Raw genomic sequence first — 15,427 nt, 5'->3', positions numbered from 1 at the left:
AGAAGACAACCGGAAAGGGGATTCAGAGCAAATGACTTTACCCCAGTCCTCAGCAGTCTAATCCCTGTACCTTTTGCAGAATATCAGTCCCTGATGTTTTTCCTGGAGAGAAGTGGCTTCTTTTCTGCCCATCTTGACACCAGGCCATCCTCCAAAAGTCTTCGCCTCACTGTGCGTGCAGATGCACTCACACCTGCCTGCTGCCATTCCTGAGCAAGCTCTGTACTGGTGGTGCTCCGATCCTGCAGCTGAATCAACTTTAGGAGACGGTCCTGGCGCTTGCTGGACTTTCTTGGGCGCCTTGAAGCCTTCTCCACAACAACCGCTCTCCTTGAACCGCTCTCCTTGAAGTTCTTGATGATCCGATAAAGTGGTTGATTTAGGTGCAATCTTACTGGCAGCAATATCCTTGCCCGTGAAGCCCTTTTTGTGCAAAGCAATGATGGCGGCACGTGTTTCCTTGCAGGTAAACATGGTTGAGAGAGGAAGAACAATGATTCCAAGCACCAACCTCCTTTTGAAGCTTCCAGTCTGTTATTCGAACTCAATCAGCATGACAGAGTGATCTCCAGCCTTGTCCTCGTCAACACTCACACCTGTGTTAACGAGAGAATCCCTGACATGTCAGCTGGTCCTTTTGTGGCAGGGCTGAAATGCAGTGGAAATGTTTTTGGGGGATTCAGTTCATTTGCATGGCAAAGAGGGACTTTGCAATTAATTGCAATTCATCTGATCACTCTTCATAACATTCTGGCATATATGCAAATTGTCATCATACAAACTGAGGCAGCAGACTGAAAATGAATGTGTCATTCAAAACTTTTGGCCACAACTGTACACTGAGAAAAGTAGCTGTGTGAATTCTCATACGAGTGGAGAAGTGCAACTGAAATACAAAATTAGTCTGATGCAGAGCAAAACACAGCTTTTTTTTCTCTGTGAAAAAATGCAGAATTCTGCGTTACCGAGATCCCTGGACGTCTAAGTCTAAAGTTACACCATAAAAACAAGGGTGGGTATATATTGCAGAGAACAATCTTAGTGTCTTGAACAGGGTTGAGGTCACTTCTATTCTAATTCAGTAATCGAAATGGAATTAATAGTGATATGGAGAGAAGGTTGACATCAGAATCTAGAATAGCTAAAATAAAGCCCGTAGTATAAGCTAGTGGTTTCATCTTACCTTGCGCAGGCCCAGCTTCGCTGCGATCTCCTCCACGGCTGCAGCTTTAGGGTCCTCTACCAGCTCCAGACTGTTCTGGGTGGCAATCTAATGGACAGAGGCATTCACAACAGTTAAAACTAAACAAACCACATCTTGGATTAACATATTTCTGAAAAAGAACACAACCTTATATTTTCTTATGCTATTGGAAACTATGTATAGCTATAATGAACTGATTACTTAAAGATTCACTCTATACCTGTTATACATTACTGCACGGTCAGAACTAGAAGCACAAGCATTTCACTACACTTGCATTAACATCTGCTAACCATGTGTATGTGACCAATAAAATTTGATTTGGAAACTTTTCTATAGTTTCAGCCAGTAGTTTTTAAAGCGGTACTCACGAGCAAAAATGGGTCCCCGTTTTTTGTGAACTACGTCATCCATTTGTGTACTACGTCACCCATTTAGTGTGATAGGTTACGAATTTAGCAATTTGTGTGATATGATACAAATCCAATTAGTGGCATATGCTACGAATTTGATGTGCTTAAGATGCCTGAGCGCATCTAAGTCTGTAATAGAATTACAGCTCCAGCAAAAGCAGCATTTTATCATGTCCAATACTCCATTGAAAGTGAACTTACTGCCATCCTGTGGCTCACCAACTTTACTACATCTACAACTCCCTAACAAACCATTGGACTGACTCCCGAGAGTGCAGAGCACTCACCTGCGGGGGTTCGTAGATGGCAGCGACCTCTGCTCTGATGGCCAGAGGTATGTCTTTGTGCTCTGTGTACCTGCCGTACAGGTAGCCCATCCTCTGGCTGCCCGTCTTCCTCCAGAAGTCCAGGAAACGGTCTGCGATGGTGTGGTTCTCAAACATGATGTTGTCTATATGTCTGTATTTCTGGTAGCAGGGATGAGGCGGGTTATACAAATCACTCTCTCAACTAGGAATTAGTAGAGACTGAGAAATCTCTTGTGGTGTGTTTCAATAGGATTCCTCTCGTCATCTTCTCTTAATCTGAACTGATGGGAATGTAAATGAAGCCGAGCAGACAAGGAGAGGAAGACAATTTAAAATACTGAGATGGACCCTTGGCAGCAAAGGGGAGTATTGAGATGGACCCTTGGGGGCAAGGAGGTGAGTGTGTATAGGCTCTTTGGAGCAAGGAGGAGGGAGTTATGGGGCGTACTTGTCTGTTGAGGGTGATGGCGCTGGGCTGGCACTTGGTGCAGATCCCCTCTGGCCAGGGAGGGTGGCCCTCACAGCCTGACTTGATCTTACAGCTGATGTTCTCCAGGGCCACAAACTTCCCTCTGTAGAGGAAAATAGGTTTAAAATAGACAAAGAGCTTGTGGATGTGGCCAATTCTCCTGCTAGGGAAGTGAAGAGTGCATAGACTGGTCCCAGATCTATTTATGCAATCTTGCCAACTTCAATGGATGTCATCATGCCAAACATGTTGCCAAGAAACCATAGACAGGTCTGGGACCAGGCTAAAGAACATCTGGTGCCACTCACTTGTCGGCGCCTCCTGTCAGCTTACGGATGTAGGCGTGGAATGACATGTGCTTGACAGGCGGATCTAGATGGCTCAAGTATTCTTCATCAAAAGGCTGACAGAGATAACAATTAAATGTATAGTAAGGAAGTACACCGGACATGTGAACCACAATTTTAAAGTAAACAGTAATAGTTGGACGAATGAAGGTGGAAAGAACACACACTTACCTCTAGTGGTACACAGTGTACACACTTTCCCATCGATCCATGTCGACACCTGAAACAAGAACTGAATCAATACACTGACACAATTGAATGCCTTAATACAATAACATAACTAGCTACAGTCTACAAAGTGGTGTCTCTTACACTGTGGATATCTGTTCCTGTAGATACAGTGCCTTGCGAAAGTATTCGGCCCCCTTGAACTTTGCGACCTTTTGCCACATTTCAGGCTTCAAACATAAAGATATAAAACTGTATTTTTTTGTGAAGAATCAACAACAAGTGGGACACAATCATGAAGTGGAGCGACATTTATTGGATATTTCAAACTTTTTTAACAAATCAAAAACTGAAAAATTGGGCGTGCAAAATTATTCAGCCCCTTTACTTTCAGTGCAGCAAACTCTCTCCAGAAGTTCAGTGAGGATCTCTGAATGATCCAATGTTGACCTAAATGACTAATGATGATAAATACAATCCACCTGTGTGTAATCAAGTCTCCGTATAAATGCACCTGCACTGTGATAGTCTCAGAGGTCCGTTAAAAGCGCAGAGAGCATCATGAAGAACAAGGAACACACCAGGCAGGTCCGAGATACTGTTGTGAAGAAGTTTAAAGCCGGATTTGGATACAAAAAGATTTCCCAAGCTTTAAACATCCCAAGGAGCACTGTGCAAGCGATAATATTGAAATGGAAGGAGTATCAGACCACTGCAAATCTACCAAGACCTGGCCGTCCCTCTAAACTTTCAGCTCATACAAGGAGAAGACTGATCAGAGATGCAGCCAAGAGGCCCATGATCACTCTGGATGAACTGCAGAGATCTACAGCTGAGGTGGGAGACTCTGTCCATAGGACAACAATCAGTCGTATATTGCACAAATCTGGCCTTTATGGAAGAGTGGCAAGAAGAAAGCCATTTCTTAAAGATATCCATAAAAAGTGTTGTTTAAAGTTTGCCACAAGCCACCTGGGAGACACACCAAACATGTGGAAGAAGGTGCTCTGGTCAGATGAAACCAAAATTGAACTTTTTGGCAACAATGCAAAAGGTCATGTTTGGCGTAAAAGCAACACAGCTCATCACCCTGAACACCCTATCCCCACTGTCAAACGTGGTGGTGGCAGCATCATGGTTTGGGCCTGCTTTTCTTCAGCAGGGACAGGGAAGATGGTTAAAATTTATGGGAAGATGGATGGAGCCAAATACAGGACCATTCTGGAAGAAAACCTGATGGAGTCTGCAAAAGACCTGAGACTGGGACGGAGATTTGTCTTCCAACAAGACAATGATCCAAAGCATAAAGCAAAATCTACAATGGAATGGTTCAAAAATAAACATATCCAGGTGTTAGAATGGCCAAGTCAAAGTCCAGACCTTAATCCAATCGAGAATCTGTGGAAAGAACTGAAAACTGCTGTTCACAAATGCTCTCCATCCAACCTCACTGAGCTCGAGCTGTTTTGCAAGGAGGAATGGGAAAAGATTTCAGTCTCTCGATGTGCAAAACTGATAGAGACATACCCCAAGCGACTTACAGCTGTAATCGCAGCAAAAGGTGGCGCTACAAAGTATGAACTTAAGGGGGCTGAATAATTTTGCACGCCCAATTTTTCAGTTTTTGATTTGTTAAAAAAAGTTTGAAATATCCAATAAATGTCGCTCCACTTCATGATTGTGTCCCACTTGTTGTTGATTCTTCACAAAAAAATACAGTTTTATATCTTTATGTTTGAAGCCTGAAATGTGGCAAAAGGTCGCAAAGTTCAAGGGGGCCGAATACTTTCGCACGGCACTGTATTTGTTTCAATAGAACATACAGGAAGTCTATGAAATATCTTACAGCTTTGGATCTCTGTTCCCGTAGACCACAGGAAGTTAGTGGCACCTTAATTGTGGAGGATGGGCTCGTGGTAATGGCTGGAACAGAATTTGTGGAATAGTATCAAATACATGGTTTCCATGTGTTTCATGCCATTTCATTCCCTCCATTCCAGCCATTATTATGAGCCATTCTCCCCTCAGCAGTCTAAACGGCTGTAGACCTTTAAGTCGGCAGAGTTGTGGATCTCGGTTTCAGCAGATCACGTGTCAAACTCATTCCAAGGAGGGTCGAGTGTCTGCGGGTTTTCGCTCCACCCTTCAACTTGATTGATGAATTAAGGTCACTACTTAGTAAGGAACTCCCCTCACCTGGATGTCTAGGTCTTAATTGAAAGGAAAAATTCAAACCCATAGACATTAACCTCCGTGGAATGAGTTTGACACCCCTGCCTTAAATCTTTAAGTCTATTGCAGCTGTGGATATTTGTTCCTGTAGATATTTGCTTCAATACAACATTTTCCCTACTGTATTTATTTATTTTGCTCCTTTGCACCCCATTATTTCTCTCTCTACTTTGCACATTCTTCCACTGCAAATCAACCATTCCAGTGTTTTACTTGCTATATTGTATTTACTTCGCCACCATGGCCTTCTTTTGCCTTTACCTCCCTTATTCACCTCATTTGCTCACATTGTATATAGACTTATTTTTCTACTGTATTATTGACTGTTTGTTTTACTCCATGTGTAACTCTGTTGTTGTATGTGTGGAACTGCTTTGCTTTATCTTGTCCAGGTCGTAGTTGTAAATGAGAACTTGTTCTCAACTTGCCTACCTGGTTAAATAAAGGTGAAATAAATAAAAAAGTATATAATATCTTACAGCTGTAGATCTCTGTTGCTGTGTAGCTTTGCTTCAATACAACATACAGAAATTAAATCATGCTCACAGCTGTAGATTTCTTCAAATTAAATCTCTATTTCAAGAACATTGGGAAACGATGGCACTCCAAAAGGACGTCACCTCATTTCACGTTTTCATTTTTGGCCAGGCAGGCTAATGCATGGGAGTGCCACAGTTTCCCATGAGTTATATAAAATCTCTTACAGCTGTGGATCTTTGTTCCTGTATATCTTGCCCTCCTGCTTGGCCAGGTACTGGTCAATCTCATCCTCGGGGATGTGGGGTGCCGAGTGGGAGCGTGACATCATGGACGATGAAGATGAGGGTAGTGATGAAGAGTGAGTGGTGGCCACGTCCATGGTCTCTCCGGAGGGTCCTGGGGAGCCCGACGGGTACAGGAAGAGCATGTCTCCATGTCTAGAGAAACACACACAATGAGCATAATGATAATCCAAGATAATAAGAAGTGAACAAAATGAAGTGACGCTATACACCGAGTGTACAAAATATTAAGAACACCTGCTCTTGACAAACTGACCAGGTGAATGCTATGATCCCTTCTTGCGGTAACTTGATAAATACCATTCAAATCAGTGTAGATGAAGGGGAGGAGACAGGATAAAGAAGGATTTTTAAGCCTTGAGAAATGGATTGTATGTGTTTGCCAATCAGAGGGTGAACGGGCAAGACAAGATTTAAGTGCCTTTGAATGGGGTATGGAAGTAGGTGCCAGGCGCACCAGTTTGTGTCAGGAACTGCAATTCTGCTGGGTTTTTAAACAACAGTTTCCAGTTTGTATCAAGAATGGTCCACCACCCAAAGGACATTCAGTCAACTTGACAACTGTGGGAAGCATTGGAGTCAACATGTGCCAGTATTCCTGTGGAACACTTGACGAATTTAGGATATTGTTTAGTATAGGCAGTGTAAATAATAACTACATGTTTATCTAGCTAAATGGAGTAGCCTAACAATTAGTGACAGGGTTCTCCCCAAAGAATGTAAGAGGGGCACCACCTTGTGGACTGACTGCACCACAGTAAAAATAAAATATATATATATATATTTTGTTATCTCTAACCACGTTTCTATCTACAGTTTTCATGTGATTAAAGGCATACCATATATAACAAAACTGACAGCTGTGATGAAACAGGAAGTTGCGGTACAATTTTTTAAATACACACAGAAAATGTATGTTCATTATGGTGGGAATATTGTGTTGGTAAAATTAATTATGCAAGAAATGGTGGTGGAAATGTTGATATAATAACCATCGAATCATAGTGAACTTGGAGTCACGCGATATGATATGGGCTGTAGTCCTCCCACTACGACATGCAGTTTATTAGGCTACAAAGGAAATCAATTGTGATTAACTTCACAGGGTGGTGAAAGTGCACGGTGATCTTGATGCGCCTTTCCAATAAATATTGAGGGTCGTATTCTGGTGACATGATCGATGCTCGACTGCAATTTGACAAATATTCTCACTTTTATCCATAATGTCATCTACCCGCACTGTATCTGCGACCTATCGGCTGGAGCTCACCTGCCAAGACCAGAGTAGGCACATTTGCGATTTAAGGCAACAGTTTGTGTGAAAAAACTAAATCGTTAGAGTTGAAAATGTGATGGTAACAACTGGAACTTTAGATATTTATTCAGTACATGATGAAGTACATGTGTGCACCGTCATCACGCACTGGTTTTTATCCACAACAAGACCACCTCTGGAAACACCTCTGCATGTGCATATTTTCTTTATGCGGATTATAGAATATTTGCATTAAAATAGGTCGCCAAGTGGATGGAAACAGCTATTTAAGGCCATTTTTTGCTCTAGATTGCAAAAAAATGGCAGTTAAGGTGCTAAAAAAAACAACTATACTCAGTAGTACCACCAGATTTTTAAAACAATAACTTAATGTTTCTCCAAACTCACTTGATCTTGAGCAGGCTGAGGGTCTTATTCTGGGACTGGATCTCATCGGTCTTGTTGCGGTTCAGGAAGATAGAGAAGCCATTGGAGGTGAAGCCAAACTCTTTGCCCACCTGACAGTCGAAAAAGTGTAATAATGATTAGTCTCGCCTGCCAGACCCAAGGCACAGCTGTGGAAAGAGACTAGGTAAAGAGATTAGGTAATGATGAGCTTTACTTTAGAGCAGCGGTTCCTAAACTTTTTATAGTCCCGTACCCCTTCAAAACATTCAACCTCCAGCTGCGTACCCCCTCTAGCACCAGGGTCAGCGCACTCTTTGACATCATTGTAAGCCTGCCACACACACTGTACGATAACATTTTGAAACATAAGAATGAGTGTGAGTTTGTCACTTCCCACAAGCCGGGTTGTGACAAAGAGCTCTTATAGGACCAGGGCGCAAATAATAAATAATTTTGCTCTTTTGTTAACCATCTTACATATAAAACCTTATTTATTCATCGGAAATTGCGAATAACGCACCACAGATTAATGTGAAGGGTGTGCTTGAAATGATGCACATAACACTAATGTGGGTTGGAGAATGTCCGTCTTAAAATAATTTTCCACACACAGCCCGTGCCTGTATTTAGATGTCCGTTAGTGAGGGCCGATAATCCACTCTCACATAGGTAGGTGGTTGCAAAGGGCATCAGTGCCTTAACAGTGCAATTTACAAAAGGCAGGATACTTTGAGCACAGCCGTATCCAGAAATCTGGCAGTGGCTTCTGATTAAATTACATTTGCACAGAACCGCTTGTTGCAATTTCGATGAGGCTCTCTTGTTCAGATATCGGTAAGTGGACTGGAGGCAGGGCATGAAAGGGATAACGAATCCAGTTGTGTCATCCAGTTAGGGAAAGTACCTGTGTAAACGCTCACCCAGCTCATTCGGGTGGGGCAGGGTAGCCTAGTGGTTAGAGAGTTGGACTAGTAACCGAAAGGTTGCAAGTTCAAATCCCGAGCTGACAAGGTACAAATCTGTCATTCTGCCCCTGAACAGGCAGTTACTGTTCCTAGGCCGTCATTGAAAATAAGAATTTGTTCTTAACTGACTTGCCTAGTTAAAGGTTAAAAAAAGAAACCTAAATTTTTTTTTTTTTTTTTTTTTTTAAAGGTGCTTCGCTATATCACATTTCACATTGTCCGTAAGCTTGAGTTCATTTGCACAAAAAGAAAAAACAAATCATACAATGATGGAAAGACCTGTGTTGTCCTTAATGCAGACAGAAGAACTCCAACTTCTTAATCATAGCCTCAATTTTGTCCCGCTCATTGAATATAGTTGCGGACTCTCCGCAATCTTAGATTCAGACCATTCAGGCGAGAAAAAAAAAACCTGATAAGCCAGTAGTGTGAGAAACTCATCATGCAAGAGGTCAGACAAGTAAAAATGATGGTCAGTAAAGAATACGTTAACCTCTCTGCGCACGGAACCCGCTAGTGGGCTGAAATTCCACAACATATGGTGATCGCTACATAAATAGTCATATTAAACATTCATGAAAATACAAGTGTCTCACATGTATCGAATGCCTAGAATCTTGCTAATCCAACTGCGAAAGAATACGATGCTATTATCCGAGCATAGAGCCCCATAAAAAACAACAATTTTAAACAGCACAGGCGTAACAATCACAAACTGCATTAAAATAGTTTACCTTTGACAATCTTCGTCTGTTTGCAATTCCAATGCTCATTGTTACACAATGAATGATCTTTTGTTTGATAAAATCAGTTTTTATAGCCTAACACGAAACATTTTGTGAACCGCTTGTGTCGTGAATTCCGTCTCATTCCAAGTAAATAACCCACACAGAACGTGACTTTTCCAGTCATGTTTGGTTTCACTGCAATCAACTGGTTTGTTTGTAACACAATCAAACGTGATGGGCCATTTCGCAGGATGTATTGACTGAAAGAAACCAATTTGAAGACAACAAGTCATGACATCATTGTGCACCAATGATTTGCCCGCTGTTTCGTTGATTGACTGTCTTTTAACCCAATGACCACCGATCGTCTTGAAATCTAGCTGGGTAGACAGCCAATGAGCTGAGGTAAACGGCAATAGGTCCTTTTTATGTGTTGCAAGACCAACCCATGTAGTAAGCTCCAGCGTAAAGAGAGTCATTCGCTATTGAAGTTTCATACCGGAAGGAGAAACACATATTACGCACTGCATTGTTTGGTAAACACGCAGATTCAGCTGTTTATATATCAATCAGTTTGGCGACTAAGTCAGGGAAAGCTAAATCTAAGTCTAGATTAAACAGATGTACACACAATTTTAGAATAAATTGATTGGGAAAGTGAGAGAGATTGTTGTAGCACGATTAATTTAGCGATTGGGGAGGAATATTTATTGAACGGGAGAGGACATCGTTTTGGACTGGTAAGTTCTTATCATGCTAATGGCCTTGTTTGAAATTAATAATATAAAATGTGATTTTTATTTTATTTTAGAAGAAATATATAAACATGTAATGTCATGAAATGTGCATGTCTGCCACCCCACCCCACATGAAATAGCCTATTTGAGGCTGTTGAGGGGAGGGCAGGCCCACAACAATGACCAAAGTGAAATGTAGACAGATACAGCTGGTCTGTCATAATATAATAGAGACAGTAGATCTAGCAGATCATAATAATATATTCAACCTTATTTTCCCTGTACTATATATATATATATCTGTTGATACATGGCTCATGTGTGAAACTATTCTAACTGAACATTTTCTTTCACAGTGACACTGACTCCGAATGGGAGTCTTATCCGGTGTCCAGTGTGAATTTAAGTATGCTCTCTCTAATTCTCTCTCTCTCGGAGGACCTGAGCCTTAGGACCATGCGTCAGGACTACCTGGCATGATGACTCCTTGCTGTCCCCAGTCCACCTGGCCTTGCCGCTGTTCCAGTTTCAACTGTTCTGCCTGCGGTTATGGAACCCTAAACTGTTCATTTTTACTCTTTGAGGTGCTGTCCTGTTGCACCCTCTAAAACCACTGATCTCCATCCGGCACAGCCAGAAGATGACTAGATTTGATAGAGGACTGAGGGTCTTCAAAATATTGAAAGTGTGTAAATAGTTACCCATGTTATTTTGTAAATGTATATATATTTTTTAATCAATAATAAAAGGGGGGGGGGGGGGTTAGAATACCATTTTGGCATTTTGTATATAGTTATTTGTTTCAAAATGTATACCTTCACCAATTTGGCCACTTGGGTACATTTGGGCTACTTGTGTGGGACACCTGGGTGACTTCATGATAAATGTCATGTAGCACACTCATTTTGGAAGTTATCATTCTGAAACTTTGCACAAGTACTGTTGCCCTCTTATATGGATGCCTCTTGGTGGATGCTGCAGTGTACCCAAGTGGCGTCGGGAGTAACTGCTTGCACGTGTAGTACCACTCCACCATGTCTCCCGGTCATGGCTTTTGCGCCATCAGTACAGATACCAACATGAGCAGGAGCTACGTTTGGCAACATACGGACTGTTAGTGGAATTCCCGCGAGAGAGTGGGCTCCCTGATCACACCACTCACCAGACATGTTTCAGTGCCCATGATGGGGAGCCCACAGAGTGGTGTGCGCTTATGGTCCTCGTACCCAAGAAGAACAAAGACCAGCTGAGGGTATGTGCTGACCTGAGCCCCTTTACTTGCTCTGACTGTCTCACAAGCTCTACCACTTTGTTGAGTGTCAAGTCAGGTGTTAGATAAGGAGTTGTCAGAGAAGCTTCAACTAATATCCCTACGACCAACCTGTCACAGATATATTCTTGATGCTTGGCATTGTCGAAAGCACGACTAGGTCATGTCCATAGAAACAGAACAAAAAGACATAACTACTGGGTCGCTTCTCTGGCAAACAAACCGATAGAACGAACAACCAAACCGTCTTGGGTATCAACCCTAAATTTGGGTCAGGACTGTATCTTGTGATTGGCTGAAATAAATTCATCAAAAAAAATGTTTAATGAAAATATGTAAATCATTATTTGAATATGTTGATAACCAATTGTATAAAAGTGATAAGGCCCTCGAAGCTGGTGTTTGGAGGATATATTGGCGCGGTCAATATATCCGCCAAACACCGGCTTCAAGGGCATTATCACTTAGACATAAGACAGGATACGGTCTTCACTGGACTTGTTACTACGGATGCAAGCAGACTGACTTGTCCCATCACCTTTTGACATCATGTTGAAAAATGTAAGAGCAAATAAATAAAAGTCTCGGAGCAATGAAAAATATTCAAGGTATGAATGATAAGAATCGCCAGCAATGACAAAATAAAAAAAGTATCCCTAGGGGCACGGGTGCGCCCAAATTAAATTTCCAGGTAACACAGTAAAATATTTAGGAGTTTGTGGCCAAAGTGGTAGCACTGTCAATCCCTGTGAGTGTATTTCTGCAAAAAGTCTAGTAAGTAGACTAAATGGTAAAAATCCTGTGTCAGCCATACACAGGTCACAAAAATGCAGTTTATTCAAAGCTGAGAAGACAGTGCAGTGCCTTTGTTCTTATGGGCAAGACAACAGTAGTGGTCTAGCCTATGTCAGCATAAATATAACAATGACATGCAAAGGGATATAATGTATGACAGCGTCTGGAAAAACCCCTCCCTCCCCGTCTGATCAGAAACAGTGCCTCTCTGGGCTCTTCATGCAACTCTCCCTATTACTGACTGATTGGCAGCACATCAGAGGCAGGGAATACAAATTAGACTACTCTCTCCATTGATCTGCAACACATTTCTGTTTTAACTAAAATACATACATTTTTAATAGGGTTCTGCCGCAGGCAAGGCAACCCTTCTCCACTGTGACCAAACAGCCTGTGACTTTTCTTTTTCAGCCACTGATATTGCAATTGAGTTTAAATGGGCAATCTGAAATTGGTACATCAATTTGTTGACTTAAATTATATGTACCCATTGATTCTTGAAGAATATAACGTATAAATGCTTAATGAGCTTAGTTCAACTATCTTACTCCATCAAAACACAAAATTTAAGCTTATTCTACTCCCTTGTTGTAAACTATGTAATTGTAAACAAACACTGTGTAGCTTCAAAACATGGTTACCGATAATATTGATGTCATGGATGGATATTCTTTGTATCCATAGCTCGGTCTCTGAGGATCTTGACTGTCATTAGACACTGGAGCCAGATCAAGGACAGAGCCCCATATTTATTCAAAAAAATTCCCACTCCTGACTCTACAGTTACCGTCGGGTCTCATGGAGCTAAGAACTTCCTCATGAGAGAAGGGAGAGAGGTGGTGCAGTGTGTCTTCTATGAAAGCTTGGTTTATGAATTTGAAAGTGGTTCCATTCTCAATCCCCATCACTCAGTTCTTTACCAAAACAGTGGTGGGGTGCCCACTTAGTTGTTGTCTGAACTGCTGACTGCCTCTAAGGTATTTCCTTGATTTCCAACCGAATACTGTCTCACAGTCTCTGAGGTCAAGTTGTGGTCAAGACTGGCAAGCAAGCATGCGGATGTAATACAGCTATTTATAAACCACTGTTCAAAGGAATTGCAATAATACACAGCTCTCCCACTCCCTCTAACACCCAGCTCCCTCTCCACATAGGTTCCACAGCTGCACCAGCACCATCCTGACCAGTTGCATCACCGCCTAGTATGGCAACTGCTAGGCATCTGAACGTAAGGCGCTAGAGGGTAGTGTGTACGGCCCAGTTTGCTGCCATCCAAGACCTATATAATAGGCCGTGTCAGAGGAAAGCCCATAAAATTGTCAGACTCCAGTCACCCAAGTTAGACTTTTCTCTACTACCGCACTTCAAACTGTACCGGAGTGCCAAGTCTAGGACCAAAAGGCTCCTCAGCAGCTTCTACCCCCAAGCCATAAGACTGCTGAACAATTCATAAAATCGCCACTGAACAATTTACATTGACCCCCTGCCTTTTGTACACTGCTGCTACTCGCTGTTTGTTTGTTACCTACGCATAGTCACTTCACCCCACCTACATGTACAGATTACCTCAACTAGCCTGTACACCCACACACTAACTCAGTACCGGTGCCCCCTGTATATAGCCTAGTTATTGTGATACTTTTTATTTTAGCCAACTTGGTAAATATTTTCTTCTTCTTGACCTGCAGTGTCGGTTAAGGGCTTGTAAATAAGTATTTCACCGTAAAGTCCACACTTCTTGTATTCAGCGCATGTGACAAATAAAGTTTGATTTGACATAACACCCACAGGTCTCTGCTGAGCAATGCATTGGATCCTTCCACAGTGGATGGCTCACTCATTAGCTGCACAGTGCACAGGTGAGGGGGAACACTGCAGAAATACTCTCCCTTTCCTGCAGAGCTGCCTACCTCATAAATGAACACTGAGCTTGAGCACAGGCTGGGCACAGGGAGAGAGAGTGAGAAAGACAGAGAAAGATGTCAATCTTCTGATGCTACCTGGCCAAAAGCAGTTAGACAGAATGTGCTATTAATATGACTACAGAATGACAGAAAGAACCACAAGTTTTCCATGTGTTTGTGGAGAGTAGTTTGTTTTTGTACACACCCCAACCATATAGCCTAAAATACCATTAAGAGCCCATGTTTGTCTTCATGTCATGTTTCCATACCTTATTTAGGAAAGCGGCTGCTGTCTCTTTCTTGGTGGCGGGGATCTTCTTCATCCCGTTCGGGGACTGAACCCGGATGATCTGTAAATTAGGAGAAATATTAAATTTCTCCACATCATAATCTATCATTTCCATTATCTCCTATATTTAGATTGCTTAACCAAACCAAATACATTGGAAAACCATATTGATCATGACTCATCACCAATGAAAAGATTAGGCAAATTCAAAAAAAGCTCTACAGCTGCACCATTGAGAGCATCTTGACTGGCTGCATCCCCGCTTGGTACAGAAACTGCAAGGCACCCGACTGCAAGGCACTACAGAGGGTGGTGAGTACGGACCTCTATACCAGGCTGTCAGTGGAAGGGGCAAAGCAATTGTCTAAGACTCCAGCCACCCAAGCCATAAACTGTTCGTTCTTTCTGCTACCGCATTGCAAGCGGTACCAGCGCACCAAGTCTGGAACCAACAGGACCCAAAACAGCTGCTACCCCCAAGCCAGAAGACTGCTAAACAGCTCATCAAATGGCTACCCGGACTACCTGTATTGACCCTTTTTTGCACTAACTATGCACACACACTGGACTCCATCCACACATACTTATTACACTGACACCCCAACACACACTACATATGCCACACACACGCCACAAGCACACTTTCACATACGCTGCTGCTGCTGCTGTCCATCTATCCTGTCGCCTAGTCACTTTACCTAGTTTACCTAGTTTATGTACACATAGCTACATTACCATGTACCCCTGCACATAGACTCATACTGGTACTCCTTGTATTCAGCCATGTTATTTTTAACTCATTATTGTTATTCACTTTGTATTTGTGTCACTATTTCTATGTTGTTGTTTTTACCTTTAACTCTATTGTTGGCAAACAACCTGTAAATAAGCATTTCACTGGCAGTCTACACTTGTTTTACAAAGCATGTGACAAATAAAATGTGATTTGACTCATCAGCTAATTTTATTAACATCCCATACTGTCTCGCTGACATTTGTTGCAACCCACTGAAAACAGGGCACTGCTGTAACTATTTAGCTAGATTTTTCTGCTAGAGCTGTCAGTGCCAGGGTCGTGACAGTGCAGAAATGTGGGTGGAGGGTCGTTGGCACCCGTCGTTCATTGATGTAGTGACACAGTGGTTATAATTAA

The 15,427-nt window shown here is 42.2% G+C and overlaps 1 protein-coding gene across 1 annotated transcript in view; it reads right to left on the bottom strand.

Annotated features, from left to right (window-relative positions):
- The window catches only part of LOC109899926 (nuclear protein localization protein 4 homolog), a 37,637-nt gene that overhangs the window by 20,944 nt on the left and 1,266 nt on the right, over positions 1-15,427 (bottom strand). The window contains exons 2-9 of the mRNA XM_031835398.1: positions 14,255-14,335; positions 7,587-7,696; positions 5,846-6,058; positions 2,913-2,961; positions 2,703-2,797; positions 2,374-2,497; positions 1,905-2,084; positions 1,184-1,270 (exon numbers count right to left, since the gene is read on the bottom strand). Of these exons, the coding sequence (XP_031691258.1) occupies positions 1,184-1,270; positions 1,905-2,084; positions 2,374-2,497; positions 2,703-2,797; positions 2,913-2,961; positions 5,846-6,058; positions 7,587-7,696; positions 14,255-14,335 (939 nt within the window). The remainder of the gene's footprint in view (positions 1-1,183; positions 1,271-1,904; positions 2,085-2,373; positions 2,498-2,702; positions 2,798-2,912; positions 2,962-5,845; positions 6,059-7,586; positions 7,697-14,254; positions 14,336-15,427) is intronic.

Source organism: Oncorhynchus kisutch, linkage group LG11 (genome assembly GCF_002021735.2).
Source record: "Oncorhynchus kisutch isolate 150728-3 linkage group LG11, Okis_V2, whole genome shotgun sequence".
NCBI lineage: Eukaryota > Metazoa > Chordata > Actinopteri > Salmoniformes > Salmonidae > Oncorhynchus > Oncorhynchus kisutch.
This window is presented reverse-complemented; position numbering and strand designations above follow the sequence as displayed.